This window comes from Achroia grisella, unplaced genomic scaffold (genome assembly GCF_030625045.1).
Source record: "Achroia grisella isolate CSIRO2021 unplaced genomic scaffold, CSIRO_AGI_Agris_v1 utg676, whole genome shotgun sequence".
Classification (NCBI taxonomy): domain Eukaryota; kingdom Metazoa; phylum Arthropoda; class Insecta; order Lepidoptera; family Pyralidae; genus Achroia; species Achroia grisella.
The window spans coordinates 1,213,391-1,231,895 of record NW_026712992.1 but is presented as its reverse complement, the minus strand read 5'-3'; the positions used below and the strand labels follow the sequence as shown (position 1 = coordinate 1,231,895).

The 18,505-nt window shown below is 33.6% G+C and overlaps 1 protein-coding gene across 1 annotated transcript in view; it reads right to left on the bottom strand.

The window, feature by feature from the left end:
* Positions 1-18,505, bottom strand: part of LOC131850027 (sodium channel protein para) — a 35,531-nt gene that overhangs the window by 727 nt on the left and 16,299 nt on the right. The window contains exons 19-35 of the mRNA XM_059200178.1: positions 17,242-17,519; positions 16,268-16,441; positions 14,714-14,876; positions 13,356-13,543; positions 12,442-12,646; positions 5,495-5,656; positions 5,302-5,417; positions 5,068-5,209; positions 4,672-4,940; positions 4,403-4,576; positions 3,043-3,165; positions 1,968-2,090; positions 1,564-1,758; positions 1,232-1,477; positions 688-958; positions 310-614; positions 18-221 (exon numbers count right to left, since the gene is read on the bottom strand). Coding sequence (XP_059056161.1) covers positions 18-221; positions 310-614; positions 688-958; positions 1,232-1,477; positions 1,564-1,758; positions 1,968-2,090; positions 3,043-3,165; positions 4,403-4,576; positions 4,672-4,940; positions 5,068-5,209; positions 5,302-5,417; positions 5,495-5,656; positions 12,442-12,646; positions 13,356-13,543; positions 14,714-14,876; positions 16,268-16,441; positions 17,242-17,519 — 3,338 coding nt within the window. The remainder of the gene's footprint in view (positions 1-17; positions 222-309; positions 615-687; positions 959-1,231; positions 1,478-1,563; positions 1,759-1,967; positions 2,091-3,042; positions 3,166-4,402; positions 4,577-4,671; positions 4,941-5,067; positions 5,210-5,301; positions 5,418-5,494; positions 5,657-12,441; positions 12,647-13,355; positions 13,544-14,713; positions 14,877-16,267; positions 16,442-17,241; positions 17,520-18,505) is intronic.

Here is an 18,505-nt window from a genome sequence, read left to right as displayed (position 1 = left end):
TTAGTGTTAATATGTACCTGTGAGTAGTTCTCGAGAATGACGGCGATATACATGTTGATAACGATAAGAAAGGAGATGACGAGGTAGGATAGAAGAAATGTGATTCCGATCGTCGCTGATCCACAGTTGCCCGGGTATCCGCGCTCATTGTCAGGCAAGTCACACTCCTCTTCGTTTATAATGCCATCAAGTACACCATCCCAACCAGCAGATGTTGACATCTGTAGCAAATAAAGATATGGGATTAATATTAACCATTCCATCTACTTTCTAAAGTTGCTCAAGTAGATAATACATTATGACATTAACCTGAAATAGTAGTATCATACTCTGTACAAAAGTTTTAAAATTGTAGACGTCGTCGAGCCCTCCTTTATCTTTGACATGCATGAAGAATGACATTCCAAATATAGCGAAGATAAACATGACGAGGAACAAGAGTAGACAGATATTGAATAAAGCTGGTAGCGACATAGCTAACGCAAACAATAATGTTCGAATGCCTTTAGCGCCTTTAACGAGTCGAAGAACTCGACCAACTTTTGCTACTCTCACCACCCTCAAGAGTGTTGGTGATACAAAATATTTTTCTATAATATCACTCAATACCAAACCTGTGAACAAAGAAATTCATATTAATAAATATTTTTATATTGTACTTACTTTAACAGTAGCAACAGTACTTACTAAGTATAGAGAACATAACTACGACGAAATCGAATAAATTCCACGGCTCGACGAAGTAGTGGTACCGTAAGGCAAATATTTTTAATAGGCACTCTGAGCTAAATATTACAATGAATATCATATTAAGGTAGTCAAGGACATTGCTGAACGTGTCTGACTGTTGGTAATGGTCTAATGTCATAGTTAACATATTCAGACCAATGAATAACATAATAATCATATCGAATTTCTTATCTGTTACTATTTCGAAGACTATAGCTTGCGGCCGCCACTGAAAGAATTAATAGTATGTAAGACATATGGCACATGGATACAGATAATGTAAAAAATATTACGATTAGAATAATGGAAAGTTATAATTTGTTAATAACAGAAAGAGAGAATTAAATTTATTTGTAGTAAATGTGTAGAGTAATATTTGCTATTTTAATTCACATTATTATGTTGTTAATAAAAATTTAAAAGTCTAAATATATAATATATATATTTAGATAAAAATAACTAAAGTTATATATCGGGTTCAAGAGCTTTATGAAGCAAGTACCTTTGGTCTTGGTATGGCCTTAAGTGGTTTCTTAGAACCCATCTTTTTCATGGCATTGTAATATTTCTTCTGATCTTCAGTCATAAACATTTCTAAACTACCACCAGCTTTCTTTTTCTGTTCGTTGAAGTTGTCGATGATCACACCGATGAATAGGTTAAGAGTAAAGAAAGAGCCAAATATAATGAAAAATACAAAATAAAGATACATGTAAATATTCGTTTCTCTTATGGGTTGTCTTCCGACCTGAAAGGAAAGGCAATTGTTACACATGAATCAATTATATATTTTCATACTATAAATCAGGTAACACCTAAAAATTATGTACTTACCTCTCTGGAATCGATAGCATCATTCATAATTTGTATCCAGCCTTTAAAAGTAGCCACTTGAAATAGACAAAGGTATGCTTTGCCTACGTGATCAAAGTTCATCGGCGAATTTTCCCAGGTATAGTTTTCCAAGGTACAGGCATTTCGGTCCGGAATTATTTCATGGCTCAATGCAGTGTGGTTAAGGTCGACGCACTATAAAATAACAAAGAGCATATTTGTTTATAAAAAAAGGAACTTCAAAATCACGTAAGTACCGAATATAAATATCATTATATTTCTATATAATGATCATGACACGATAACGTGTATTTTTTATTTTATAGTGCTTTATCAATTACTATTAGGTTGTTCGTTAGCTAGTTTGCTATTCCAATTATATAAAAAATTGAACCATTACCAACCTTGAAATATTTGCCAGCAAAGAGTTGCACTCCCATGATGGCAAAAATTAGCCAGAAGATGAGACACACGAGAAGCACATTGAAGATAGAGGGAATGGCTTGTACCAGAGCGTTCACTACGACCTGAGAATATAAAAATATGTTTATGACGTTATCTAAAGTTATTTTCGTAATCTTTAAGAAATTAATAAGCAAAAGAATGATTCATATTAAATGGTGACAGTAAGCAGATACGATGTATATTAATTATTTTTCTCTTTCTACAATGGTTTTACGAAACTTGCTTTTCATTGGCATACAACAAAAAATACGATTTGAATGAATCTACATAATAGTTGTGAATACTGTACTATCATGATTATAATATTATTTAGATTCATACATGAATATTTAATTTACACAATACCATGCACAAGCATATGAATACACCGCTACGTTAAACACTGTGTAAATAAAAAAAACTTCAATACTTAAATAAAAACTTACCATTTTAAACATAATATTTTAACAATCCAATATGAAAATTCTAACGCATGCGATCCAAAAGAGACCTTGCGATGAAGATAAGAAGAAAAATCTAAAGTGCAAAATCTAAATTAATGTTTCAAAATTACATATACTAGATACAATTGCTAAACTAGCTAGAAATAAAAAAAGACAAGAGAAAAAGTACCAAAACATGACAATGGATGTATATCCTGACATAATTCCACTTTTACCAAAGTCTAAAAGGGTGTATAGGTTTGTGATGATACTAAGCCATTCAAGGGTGCCGCTGACGACTTCAAAATGAAATACTAACAAGGTGAATCAATAAGTCGACTACTGCCAATAATATACGACATGATACAACTTTGGATAAATAATTAACAAGTTTTTAAAGTGAAAAGACCGAATGATTGATGCATAGAATATTGAAAAGATGAAGTTTCCAATGTTCACAATTTGATAGGATTATTGGAGATGTTATATACTATAGATGTTATGTAAACTTGTGAGTGTGACAATGTTGAGCAAGGTGTGTATGTAATTGGTGAGCGAGAGGGTCGAGCTCGCGAGGCATGGCGGTACGTACCCTCATGCCCTGCATGCGGCTCATGGCTCTGAGAGGACGCAGTGCCCGGAGCGTTCGCATCGTTTTGAACGCCTGAATGCCACCAGCGCCACAAAGCGCCGCTACGAAGTTTATAAGCGAGACCTGATGAAATCAAGGGTTGTAATTTGAGAACATAATAAAAAATAATAAGATATAAAAGTTGGCAATATCAGTCTTAACATTCTTTTTAATTCAAGACTTACGCCGTCTGAGAAATGCTAGTAGTCATTTTGAAACCTGTAAATTTTAGAAATGTGATATAAAGTTGACAATTCAACTTAAAAGAAGTCAATCAACAACTTAGAAGAAGACAATCCTTGTATCGATAAAAATGAGAAGGAGCAAATCTTCTTTAAAAGATGGAAGACAACTTATACATAGATGTATGTCTGTCCGAAGGATACGAAAACATATTTCAGATACCGTACTAGGACCATAACTGCAGTTTTTTATAGTACAAACAGCATTCAGAATAGATTGAGTGCCATTTTCATTTATAAGTATATTGTCATTTAATAATTAGTAAAACAAATTAAAATTTTTAGAAAACGGCACCATCTAATATACTAGCAATAAAAAAGAGACTGTGTTGCCACATGCATATGAAATAATTGGATTTTCGAGGTTATTTTATCTAAAGGGGTATAGTCACTTATTGTGTAGTTAAATAACTGTTAAGTAGCAGGAATCACGGGTACAAGAGATATATAAACTCTAACAATATAGAAGCAGTATCCACAGACAAACAATGTCACGACATCGAGAGCTTGAGGCAGCGAAGTGAGATCAGTCGGAAGACTTCGTTCCGATATACATCGAACAGAAAAAGCTACACGCTTTATAACACACTGCTCATCGACTCATATTAAGTTGATTAATGAAAATGAGGGCATTGTTTACTAGACTGTGTTAGAATGTTAGTCAATGAGCAATGTAATACAACCGACACCGACACCGATAGCGTCATTGCGTGGATGGTGACGGCGCGTACTCACGCGCATTCCCTCCCATCTGGAGACCGCGCGGAGTGGGCGCAGAGCGCGTAACGTTCGCATCGAGCGGAATGCTGGGATGTCGTCGGCCCCCGCCATCACCGCCCCGTGGTTTACGAGGGACAACTGACGTGACATTACTCGTCAATTACTTAATTAAAATTTATAACTATTTCAATTTAAAACATTTTTTTTTTAATACTTATGCATTGATTTTTATAATACATGGAGCTTACGGGTATCATAAGTTTGACTTGATCGTATATCACAAGATGCTTGGTAATCCTGTAAAAGAACTGAACTAATTAAACTTAGTTTCGATTATTGTAACTGAAAAGACTGTTTACCATAACAATGATGAAATCGAGCCAACACCAAGCGTTTGTGAAGTATTTCTGGAAGCCGAGTGCAAGCCACTTGATTAACATCTCGATGAAAAAGATAACAGTGAATATTCGATCCATATAATATAGTATATCTTGAAGAATCGGCCGATGAGGTAAATGTACATCTTCTAACGCCTGCACATAGAAAAATATTACGTTATCATTAATTTGAAGTTTAAAAATCGTTGCGAATCAATTAAATATATGTATATATACTAAGATTATCTCACCAAAGCCAAACTACTGAGTAAAATCATGGTGATCACAGCCGTTTCAAAATAAGTATTTTCAATAAGTTTGAATGTTTTTAATCGCAGCATGCCCCAGCCTTGCCAAAATGGTGAATCGTCATCTCCAGCAAGAAAAGGAAATTTCTGATAACACGGTTCTGGACAGCAGTCAGCAGGCGTATCATCAATGAGATCTTCTTCGGCGGCAACGACAATATCTGTTTTTCCTAGGGCACCATCTCCTTTATCCTCCTCTTCTTCGATCATTTCTGAAAGTTAAAGATAATATATACTGAATAAAGTTAAAAGACTTGATTCACAATTTTGTTCTAAATATTGTGGTAAGTCCTTAAAAAAATTGATTAAAATAAAGGGTACTGAATTTCAAATTAATACCTTCTTCTAAACCTAATTCTTCTTTGCTAGCATCTTTTTTTTCTTCACCATCTATCGTGTCCGCTGATCCCTTATGACTTTCATCTTTAAAAGACCTAATTTTATGACTGCCATATGATTTTTGACTTATTGTATCGTCGTCCTAAAACATTAGATAATCATGTCAATAATTGTAAATATTTTACAACAAATGATCAAAAAACTATTTCATTAATTACTTTAAGAGTTGTATACCTGAATTGGATATCCATGATGATTTAATTCACAGTCTAATCGGTTATCTCTATGGTTATCTGTTATTGCATTAATGTTGTTCATTAACAATTTTCCTTTCTTATATTTATTGTCTCCTAAAATATAAAACAAATAATGGTAAAAACAGTTACAGGCTACACGTTTCAAGTAACATGAAATCTGAAAATATTACCTGGTATAGTGAATTCCATGCCATCGCCAATAGCTACTTCTACTTGATCCTTTAATTTCTTATCTTTATAGAGAACGGCGTCATCGATGTCTGTGCCCAGTTCCAGTTCGTTGTCCACTCGTTCTGAGGAGACACAGCGGCCACATAAAGCCGCTTTTAAGCCTACGTGTCGCGGATCCACCGTGCGTCATCGTCGCCACCCACCAAGCATAGAAATCAGACCAGCACCAGATAGTGGTTAGTCGAACTTTTTTGTCCAAATTAGAGATAAATCAAAGCAAAATTGTTTGATGATATTTTTTTATAATGTCATATATATATACTTACTAATTTATATATACATTTTGTTCAGTGAGATTAAATTAATTATTATTTAGAATTAAAGTGAAATTAAACTTTTTAGGGATCTACAAATTATGAATGTGATATTATTATGACAATGGCGAATATAAATGTGTTGATTGGCGGTATTCCACCTAAGAAAAGTGAAGCTTTATTGTTCTTAGAGGACATCTAAGAATCGTGTGAATTGATATATTTTTTTATTATTTCAAGATAACTTCAAATAAAAAAGACAATTTGTTTAACTCTAAACTCAAGAACAATATTTTATAACAATATACAACATTTAGTGTACATGCACACACCGAAATTACAAAAACAATACACTACACAAATATGACAAGTGACTGTACATTCAAAGGCATGAAACAATATATCTAGGTACAAATTAAAAGATGAATAATAAAATGAAAAGAAATAAATACATGATAATTGTGTATAGGATTCAAATCTAACACACGACAATAAAGTTGAGACAAGGTCATTTCTACACTTGGATATAGGGCGCAGGCAACGCACAGTGTTCACAAATTATTACAGTAACACGAAATTTACAACCATTTATTACGAATAAATAACATGCTACTTGTATCAGCGGGTACATTTACAATATTATACAACGTAATCCATGCCACAACATTAAAGAGGAAGTTACAATTGTAAGACTTTTCTTTTGTTGCAATATTTATATTGTTAATTTTAATTCCAAATAGCCAGTCAGATTACTATTGCATAAAGTAAGTAGATACTTAAAATATAGATAATATTTTATGTACCTACTGTTTACTGGAAACAGTTTAAATTACTATATCCCGTTAGTGTTTACAAATAACGGTTAGTAAAATAAATCGTAGGTACAACATATTTAAATAATTTCTTTATTTATAAGTTTAATGATCACCTGGAATTGATTTTATTAGATGTAACTCATGAATAAAAAAAAAACCTAAGTAAAATTTTTGAAATATATCATAAATTTTAACAATAGTACTACGCTATTAAAGCACTTGACCGTTATTCGAAGCTTATTATTGAGATAGGCACTTCCGTTTCCCGTCATTTTTACGTCATGTCCTACCTATTTACTCGAATATTGGTACTTCCGGCAGCGTCACCGTGCAGTGGCGCCCTCTATATCCTTAAAGTAAGTTTAGTTTTTAAACCCTGGCGCCTGTATGGCTCATTGGCGTTTTGTTTCCCGTCGAAGTAACCTATGCAGCAGCTTTGCTACTCCAGTATTAAAATCTTCAAATAGCAACTAAGGTAATATGAACATATTTCCAGTGATTTTATTTAACGGGTTTTCCGTTCGACATAATTTTGAACCTACAGGTTCTGATTTTAAATTAAATATATTTAAGCTTTTATGTCTAATTTTGTGTACCTACCTGTTTAATCAAACGATTAGATGTCTAATGAAAAATATTGGAATTTTGTGATTATTCTATAGATATTAAAGTACTCGCAGTTTAGGAATTACTCCTTTTTATTTTTTATTTCAAAAAAAAAAAAACATTTCTAGTCTAATTTAACAGTGAGTTATTTTTGACTAATCATTTAGCAAGTAAGTGTTCATCTACAGCTTCTCTTACAGTATGAGTGCAATTGAGGGCTCTCCAAATGCCCAAATAGTGGCTGGACCAAGTGAAAAGACTCGTAAAAGGCGTCGTAGTCGAAGCAAAAGTAATTGCAGTAATAGTTCATGTAATAATTGTAGCTCAACGAACACGTCATCGTCTGATGCATCGTATGATTCTAAAAGAAAAAGATCACGACGAAAATGTAACAAGAAAGTTAAAAAACAACGGACAGAAAAAATGATACAACAATTATTTAAAGAAGTGGGTGACTTACGCCGGTCCTTCTACGACAGAGACCAGGAAGCAGCATCTATATGTTCAGAGGTTAGTGGTGAATTATATGGAAACGATATTTTTGATACAAACGAGAGTCAATCTAATAATAATAGCATACAGAATCCGCCAGAAGATTTTGCTTTTGAGATAACAACAAAACTAAAAGAACCTTCTGTCCTTAAAACACCAGACATTTATTTACAAATGCTTAATGAGGTGCAGCAACTGGGAAAAAATTCTTGGTCAGAAGTTAGATATGCTGATACCCAAAAGCAATACATTCATTCTCCAGGTTTCATTGATCTAGATACCAACGAAGAGGTACAAACTTACGACACCTCGTGTAACTTAAAATATGCAGAAAGATCATATGCAGCTATAACATACTGCATTCTCGAACAAAAGGAAGCATTACAAGACAGCTTAAGGCAACTTGTGACATGGTCAAAGTCACCAGAAGGAAGTCTAAATAAATTAGATGAAAAGATCCAACAAATATTTCTAAAAGGCCATTTACACAAAATATCTACTGACCTCTTGCAATTAGCGTGTGGACACCGAGCCGAGAGTATTGAAATGCGCAGAGATACTATTCTCAGACAAATTCGAGATCCACTTGTTAAAGCATCCCTTAACAAAATACCGCCATCAACAACAAATTTATTTAACAGTGATCTTTTCTCATCGGCTTTAGAAAAAGCTGGCGGTGTTTGCAAGGCATTCTGGCCTGCAAAGAATGATGCAAGGTTTCAAGAGCGACACAGCGTAAAATATTACCACCCCTCGCGGGGGTCGGGTTCGTCTAAAGCAATACCATCGCGTGGTACTTCGAGAAATAATTTTGATTTTAACACATTACGCACTAATTATAAATCTTCCCGGGGAAGATACCCACATTACCAGGGTCATGCTCAAGGATATAATGTAGACTTTCAATTTAATCAGCCAAGCACATCAGAAAGAGAGTCATTTCATAACCGAGGCACATTTCGTAACCGTGGCTCGCGGTCCGGTACTCAAGGACATCGTGATCGAAGCCGACAGTCTCCCCCTCGGGCATCCAGAGGGAGAAAAAGGCATTATAAACAATGACTCGCAACACTTCAAAGCAGGCCAATTAGCACATTTTTATCCACAATGGAAATTAATGGAAGCACCAAAGGTCATCCTGCAATTAATACAAGGATATCGCATACCCTTTTCTCAAATACCTCCGCTAATAAAACCAAATCTGAAGAAATGTCCATATCAAACTCCTACTTCGAAAGAGATGTCAGTAATATTATCCAATATGGAGCATCAAGGAATAATAAAGAAAGTCTCTATTTCACCAAGTTTCATCTCCCCAATGTTTCATGTACTAAAAACAGATGGCACAGCTCGTCCAATCTTCAATTTAAAAGCTTTAAACAAATTTGTAATAACAGATCACTTCCATCTAATAAACATGTACCGCATTCCAGATTTTTTACAACCTCAAGATTGGCTCTGCAAAATAGACCTTTCACAGGCTTATTTTCATCTCAAAATACGAACATCTCACAGGAGATTCCTACGTCTAGTTTACAACCACCAATTGTACGAAATGACGTGCCTACCATTCGGACTAAACACCGCACCCAAAACATTTTCTCTTCTTACCAATTGGGTAGCACAGATATTAAGAGAACAAAATGTAAGAATTGTCGTATACCTGGACGATTTTCTACTTGCTCATCAAAATATCAACATCCTGAAACATCAAGTAAAAAAGGCAGTAAACATATTGAAATATCTGGGTTGGAAAATAAATTTCAAAAAGTCTATTCTAATTCCCCAAAAAAGTTTGATATTTCTAGGAGTACAGTGGTGGCCATGGCAGAACCAAAAGAGCTTACCAAGAGAAAAGTCAGAAAAAATTGTAAAAAATGTAAGCAAAGTGCTAAAACACAACAGAGGAACATTAAGAGAACTACAAAAGTTGATTGGTCTCATGAACTTCGCAAGCTTTGTAGTTCCTCGAGGCCGGCTCAATCATCGTCAGCTGCTTCTATTCGTGAGCAAGTTACCAGACAATCCGAGGGTGATCTATACTTTACCTCAAATAATTCAGCAAGAACTGACATGGTGGGTTCAAAATTGTTATTTCTCAACACCCCTTCATTATCCGCCACCAAGAATGTTCCTGACAACAGATGCGTCAGATATAGCTTGGGGAGCGCAGTTGGACAATATTACCCTCTCCGGTCTATGGTCGAAAGACGAGGAGCCATTACACTGCAACCAGAAGGAATTACTTGCAATATTGCGTGTACTTCAAAGTCATTGCCATCTGATGAGTCGCAACTCCATCCTCATACAATGCGACAACAAAACTGCCGTTACATACTTGCGAAAAGAAGGAGGCACAAAATCAGTTCAATTGCTGGAAATAATTTATCAAATTCTGAAAATACTAGACGAATTTCAAATACATTTTACAATACATTACATTCCAGGGAGGTTCAACAGCCACGCGGATCATCTGTCGAGACACCGTCAACCTCCCGAATGGCACCTGCTTCCAGAATGCGTAGAAAAAGTATTCAAGAAGTGGGGATTGCCTGCGATAGACCTATTTGCATCCCACAGGGCTCACGTGGTATTGAATTATGTCACACTAGATTTGAAGGACCCTCTGGCTGTATATCACGATGCTTTCAGCCAATCCTGGAATTATCCCCTGGCTTGGGTATTTCCACCACCTTTTCTAATTCCCAAGGTGCTTACTCACCTCAACAATTCAACAGGAACGTTTCTTCTAGTGGTGCCTCGTTGGAAGAAGGTATACTGGCGAGCCGACCTCAAAGCCCGATCACTCGCAGCGCCATTCACACTGAAAAATCTGGAACGGTATCTAGTAGACACAACGACAGGTCGCCCACCTCCCAAGGTAGAGGAATTGATTCTAGAGATATGGAAATGTGGGGGTGGTCATCGGCATTAAACACTTGGACACCTGAACAGCGTCAGTTACTTAAGAATTCCTGGCGTCTATCCACTTCAAAAACATACGATGTAGCTTGGAAACGATGGCTTAGCTGGGCTAATACTAACAAGGTTGACTCTAGAAATCCAACAGGTGGTCAGTTAGCACAGTTCTTAGGAGACCTTTACTTATTACATAACTTATCGTACAGTACAGTTCTTTTACATAAATCTGTTGTGTCTACCTTATGTAATGTAGAAACGTCAAGTAAGCTTAGCTCTCATGTCCTAGTTAAACATATCTTGAAAGCTATTTCCTTGAAGTCCCCAAACATAACTAAGTCCCCAAAGATACCTATTTGGGATGTTAGTAAATTAATTTCTTATTTATCTAGTTATACAGTAAACGAAAATAATATTTTTAAAACTGTGCGCCATACAGCAGTTCTTTTACTCCTGTGTTCAGGGCGTCGCGTTCATGACCAAACATTGCTTACAATTGATCCTGAACATTGTATTAAATACAACGATAATATTATATTATGGCCGCAATTCGGTTCAAAAACCGACAATAGCTCACACAGACAATCTGGGTGGAAATTACTAAATAATACGGACAATAATAATCTTAATCCAGTATTTTGGTTAGATAAAACTATAGCTATATTAAATGATAGAAGAAAAACTAATAATTTATATGAATTATTTATTACATTAAGAAGCGATCCTAAGCCTGCATCTCGTACTGTTATATCTAGTTGGATAAAAACCTTATTTATTGAGGCCAATATTACTGGAACACCAGGAAGCGTGCGTTCGGCAGTGGCTTCAAAGAACTGGATCAAGAATTATCCCTTGGATGATATATTAGCTCGTGGGAATTGGCGATCAGCCAATACATTTCACAAATTTTATCAACGTCAAATAATTGCCGCAGATGATTCTCCACATGTAGCGCACTTATTTAGTCCCATGAATTGATTTTCTTTTGTTAATTATTGGTAACGATATACTTATAAAATAGTATTTAATTTATATGGAGGAACTGTTTTTGTTTGAAATTTTCTACGCTATGTATAATAACTTTGATTAAAATAAATATTTATAATATAATATTATTTCTCCTTATTTTATTTTATTCACATTGGCGTATTTATTCCTTTGGTACTTTGGTTGCAGCATCACCAGGCGATAACAGACACTTCTCAATAATAAGCTTCGAATAACGGTCAAGTGCTTTAATAGCAGCGTTTTACCTGAAATAAAACGCATATTAAAGTACTTACCTTATTCGAAGCTTATCTTTTATTTCTGCCTGGTGCATTCAATTTCGATCCAATGAGCCATACAGGCGCCAGGGTTTAAAAACTAAACTTACTTTAAGGATATAGAGGGCGCCACTGCACGGTGACGCTGCCGGAAGTACCAATATTCGAGTAAATAGGTAGGACATGACGTAAAAATGACGGGAAACGGAAGTGCCTATCTCAATAATAAGCTTCGAATAAGGTAAGTACTTTAATATGCGTTTTATTTCAGGTAAAACGCTGCTATTAATATTAATACTAGCTATCAACTTTCTTAACTGACTGAAGATTGCTTAAATTTTTGATTTGGTCTTTAACCGCAGAAATAGATAATAATAAACGACAGCTTGTAACCTATTAAACCTCACAAACTACTATATAGCTAGTAAATATATAACACCATAAAAATACTTTTTCTCACTTATTTTAGGAGCTACATTTTTCCGACATTGAACACTCAAATACATGCTATAACACACTGGAGATCATTTCTTACCGGGCGCATGAATAGCTATTTGATTTGTCAGTTTATTCTTCAATAGCTTCATGAAATCGGCCACATTACGTTTTATCCAATCTATGAACCTTGATATTCGATTAAAGGCTTCAGCTATTTTGTTTGTGTCTTGATCAGCTGTAGGAGTCGATAAGCTTGATGAGCCGAAATTGGACAGTAACAGAGCTAAGAAGAGGTTAAGTACCTGAAATGTTACATAAATAGTTTTAGTCCATTGCAATATATCATTTCATTTTCAACAAACTGGAAAGTAGATTACGATAGAGGAATAGTTATTATAATTTATTAGTAAATATTCTTTACGTAGGATTTACGAGGAAACTTCATGAGTAAATGTTATAAATACTTTAAAAAATGCTTAAGTTTCTGTTTCACAGTAGTTAGTTTAAAGAAAATCAGTTTATATATTCCTGCATGTTAATAAGAGGTAGTATTGTAGTGAAATAAAAAGTTATTCATGAAGTCAAATTTCATTTTAGACACATAAATATCTCGAAGATTTACTTAAAAATAAATATAATTAGAATATTAGTGATATGTTGATTAGATACATTTTTTTCTCTCTTTTTTTATCCTAATTATCAACTTATAAAGTATACTCTTTATAAGTTAATAATTAGGATCTAATAAAAAAAGATTAAAAAAAATCTATATCCTAAGTTTCAATGTAACTATGAAAATTTCATCTACTTTTTCTATTTGAAATTTATCTGTAATACCCTGTTATTAATCTGGTGAAAGGATACAATAGTGAACCATCTATTGTATCTTACTTATGCATTAATGATAAGTGTGGGATGATATGGGAGATAAAAATAGATAATATTCTTTCTTAATAATATACAAATAAATTGTATAACAGATTTTGCAAAAATATATAAAATATTACTAACCACAAGGTTTCCGATTACAACCGTGGCAAGGAAAAATGGTATACACGATACATCTCCGACTAACATACAATCCCACATACTTTCTATCCATTCTCCGCACAGAACTCGGAATACGATCATGAAGCTGTGCATGAAATCTGTGAAGTTCCATCTTGGTAAATCTCCGCCGGGGAAGCGGTCCACATAATCTGTTTAAAAAGTTATACGTTCAATATATTTAAACGTTTAATATATTGTTTATTATTTATTATATCAATTGAAGTTAGCAAAAAGCATTCAATGACATGCAGTATTAGCAGCCATTGATTTTGTTTTTTTTTTTCATAATATGTTATTGTAGCAGTTTCTTAATTCAAAACTATTAATTATAGGCATATTAACTAAACTATCTACAACTAACATCACACAAGCACGAATCGAGTATAATTTTTAACTATAAATATCAGTAAAATTACAGCGTACATAAAACATGCATACTTACTTGCAATAAGAAACATTAGGAAAATATGACTGCGCTGATGGAAGTATAAGAATTTTCTAATAGAGAAAATTATAACACCTACGATATGACTAATAAAGAATTTGCTATAGATAGAAGGAAGGAAACAAAGAAAAGCAAGGCGATGATTGTTTCACAAGTGAGGCGCCTTAATGGGGCAGTTTTAGTAGTAGGGAAACATAGAATCATTTTAGGGTGTCAGGCTCACTTGTAAGGAACATAGAATCTGCAAATCGCCTAATGACAATGAGCACAACAGTGTGACGCACATCAACACAATACTTACTATTCAAACAGGGCAGCCAGCTTATTTTAGAGTGTGGAATCAATTATCACAGACTAACAAATTTATATGGAGAATAAAATAATATTACGTAAATAAAAAATAACTTAAACGACGAATAACATTTTTGGTTATTCCGATCATATTTAACGAATTTCATTTTTTTAAGAAAAAGTAATGTTTATAGGTATTATATTCGTGCTAGTACTTTTAAAACTAAAAATGTAAAAACATTTTTTATATTTTGAATATTCCACACTATAAAACTTAAAAACCCAGCAGTGATATATTTACCTCTTTTATAATGATTGTTTATATTATATAATTTACATATTTTACACGATAATGAGTTAGAAACTGAAATATATTCACTGGGGGTATGATTATTGTTAATCATTTTTTTATGAATTGGGCTATTTATATTTAAAATCTTTGTTATCAAATTAAATAATAAATAGCTCAGTTCAGCGTTAAAAAAATGATTATCCAACATGGAGTAGCTGGCGCCACCGTACCATCAACAGTCAACACCTCCAAACACCAATGATCATGCAACACTCCCACCAATGAACTTACCCACGTAATTTTTTCCGAATAGTTGCATACCCATCACCGCAAATATGAAAATAATGATGCACAATACGAAGGTCAGGTTGCCCAAGGCACCCATTGTCCTACCCATTATAGAGATGAGTAAATTAAGTGTCGGCCATGACTTTGCCAATTTGAATACTCGAAGCTGCAAGTACAAATTGTGAAACAAGGCGTCACACAAGCTCGCTTACCGGCGCTTCACCTATGCTACTGCGAACATTTCCTCAGACCCCGAATCACTCACAATGCCTGAATACCTTTAAAGAACTCTTGATTTTGTCATCTATGTCAAACGTGAGTGATTCTGGGTCGTTTTGACTATCATTAGCAAATGTGTGCTTGAGTTACCTAACAATGTGCATACTTTAATTTGTATGAGTGGGATATATGTTAGTTTTCTATGTAAGAATAATTTGCATCGGTATATTTATTTTCTTTAACTTTGCTTCTTGTTTAATATTTGCCTATTTGTCTATTATCGACATAGATCCCATCAGAAAAAGACCTGCCGCATAAAAGTACCCTTTCAAAGCGAAGCTGCAAGTCAAAACTATATTACTCGATGCAAAGCTTAACTGATGATCTTGAAGCTGCGTGGCATAGCTTTATAACGTGTTTTAAGGCTCTTTTGTATTGTTGAGCCACATTCCGTGTTATAAAGCCACAGCGTCGGACACATGGTCCTTATGAAAATAATGTTTAATCAAGCCCAGTGTAAGAATTTTGGGAGTGTGAAGCTGAATCAATAATGAAGCTTATTCTTATGTTTAGAGATGCTAAATTTCGTTTATATTGGACCTGTATAGTTCTTCCCAAACAACTGCATTCCCATCACAGCGAATATGAATATAATGATGCAAAGTACAAAGGTCAAGTTCCCTAAAGCTCCCACAGTCCTACCCATTATGGATATAATAAGATTTAACGCCGGCCAAGACTTGGCCAGTTTAAATACACGCAGCTGAAAATATTTTATCACATTTATATATTTTATGAAATTATTGTGATGTATGATGTATGTGTGATGTAGATAATGTTACATAATGTGCGAATATCAGATTACATACAAACAATGAAAGTAGACATAGAAAATGTAATGTAAATAAATATTATATTGTAATTAGCTCATTATGAAATCTTATAAAAAGCATATCTACTTTCATTGATTTTATAGAAAACCAAGGTATAATATTGTTATTATTTCTCAAATATTTTTAATAGTTAATTATAACGTTAAAAATCTATTCTACTATCTTGATAATTTTAATTGAATAGAAATAATGTCTATTGAAAACAATTAATTAAATTATAAATTAATAGCCTTTTTATTTTTGTATTCCATGAATCCATTTTTAATTAATATATAGTAATACTTACTCATACTTTTCTAGTACTTACATACCGTATATGAAAAGAATGGAATTACTCTAATGACTCACTGCCAGTTTAAAACTCTTGTACTTGTAAATTCTTATTAGTATAATATATAATATAGAGATTATTTAACTATCTAATGTAGATAAATCAGAAACTTACCAAACGAAAAGAACGCAATACAGACAAACCCTGAACACCTTCCAGTCCCAATTCCAACAGTGATAAGGCCACGATAATAAAGTCAAAAATATTCCAACCTTCTTGAAAATAATACTTTGGACTCATTGCTACTAATTTCAATGTTGCTTCTATACCAAAAGTTGCGGTGAAAAACTGAAAGAAAACATTAGTTGTGAAATAAATATTAATTTGATAATATTTAAAGCTAGTTTTGTTGGAAAATAAAGTATCCGCAATTAAGAAATGAATATATTGATCAACTGGTTATATAATAACATTATTGAATGCCTTCTAGGGACTGATATTGACAATTTATATGAAGAGAGACATTAAATTCTGGAACCATTATATCGATTTAATATATTGTATGTTGTACATGACAAAAGTTATCGGCCGAATTCGGGATATGACACTAGTTTCTTAACAACAAATCGATCATCATCATTATCATTAATATTACATAATAGTCCTACTGCTATTAAGGATGCAGGTTAAGTTATATAAGCTGAGATAAGCACTTTAGTCGTACATAGGTACTTACCTCAGCTTATATAAAACTAAGCCTGTCTTACCAATCTACCATCAATACCATCGGTAATGTAGTTATATCAATTTTTTTTCGCCTAACTAGATCTTTGATATTTCGTTATCTATTCAGAGATAACAGTTAGTGTATCAGCCTCTACAATACTTAATTAACAATCTAATATGAAAATGTAATTGATATACCTATTTTTATGGATTTAATAGGATATCTACGTTTATACATAAGAAGAGGTTATCTTATCTACGTTATCTAACTTGCATAAATCTACATATTTGTAAATATATATATTTATTCATTGTTCAGTAAATGACTACTGAACATTTAATACAATGCTTATAATGATGAAAAAATTGTGACACGTTCATCACACACGGATATTACTAATAAGTATTTGGTTTCTACTAACATAATTGCCACTCTTGAGCGCTTTCTCCATATCTGGGTCCATATCGTGATGATCCATAGCCATAAACAATGTATTGACCACGATACACAACGTGATAAACAACTCGACGAACGGGTCGAACACCAGCAGTGCGACGTACTTCTGGAACTCGAGCCACAACCAACAGCAGTCCCACACACAGAACAAGTCTATTCCCTTCATAAAGCACTCCAGCAGCTTCTCCTTAAACGTCGGCCCATCCTCATCGTCTTCGGCTGTTGGGAAGTAGTACACTGACACTGTTGCGTCCCGTTTACCAGCAGAGTGCGTGTGTATGTGTATAAAGAGAGACAGAAATAATTTTGTTAGTATTCGCTCATTATTTATAGATAAAACGAGTAATTCAGTTCGATCATCTATAGACACTCGTTTCAACAGAAATTTAATTTATATAAAAACACATAATAATATCCATATTTTTTGAAATGTTGGCTGTCATTTATGTTTACAAATGAATGCGCATTTGGAGCATTCGCTAAGGTGGTTTAGATACATCCGGGTGCAGAGAGAGACCCGGGTGTATCTCGAGAAATTCGAGAACGTAGTGCTTGGTTATAAATACCGTGCAAATTAAACACAAGCCAATACTGGCAGTGGCGAATATTAATCTTAATTTTGCATAAAAGCCTAATTTTGCACAACTACTTATGAAACTATTAATGAATTTGAACTGTTTCTAAAAGAACTTAAGTATTTGTTTAAGAAGCCAAAAAATATGAATATCTCCATTATCATTAATAATCGTACTACTTTATAAACTTGTCGAAAGATATACCAAATTAAATATATCTACTGTAAAATTTGATATACCAATCCAATAAGGTCTTCTAGCGTATACCTACCTTGTTTATTCGCTAAATTATTACTAGAATTTTAAGCAGTTCATGCAAATACACATAAGCAAATGTAATAAACAAAATTTAGTAGGAATATTGGACAAATGCATATAAAATATATGTGGATTAAGAATATAGTGTGATTGTACGTCTAATCGGGTTTTATATTCATAATATTATATGATTATTTCCATAAATTTTGCTTAATAAGTACCCAGTAAAACAGATAAAGGGGTGTAATCTAAAATAATAATTGTATTTCGATTAGGTACACAATACTACTTCTTATTGAAATACGACGTCATAACTTTCAGTTTGTTTTTCTTCTTCAAACATAAGGGATTTTTTTTGTTTCAATCTCTGTTACCTTATAATATTATTTCTTTATT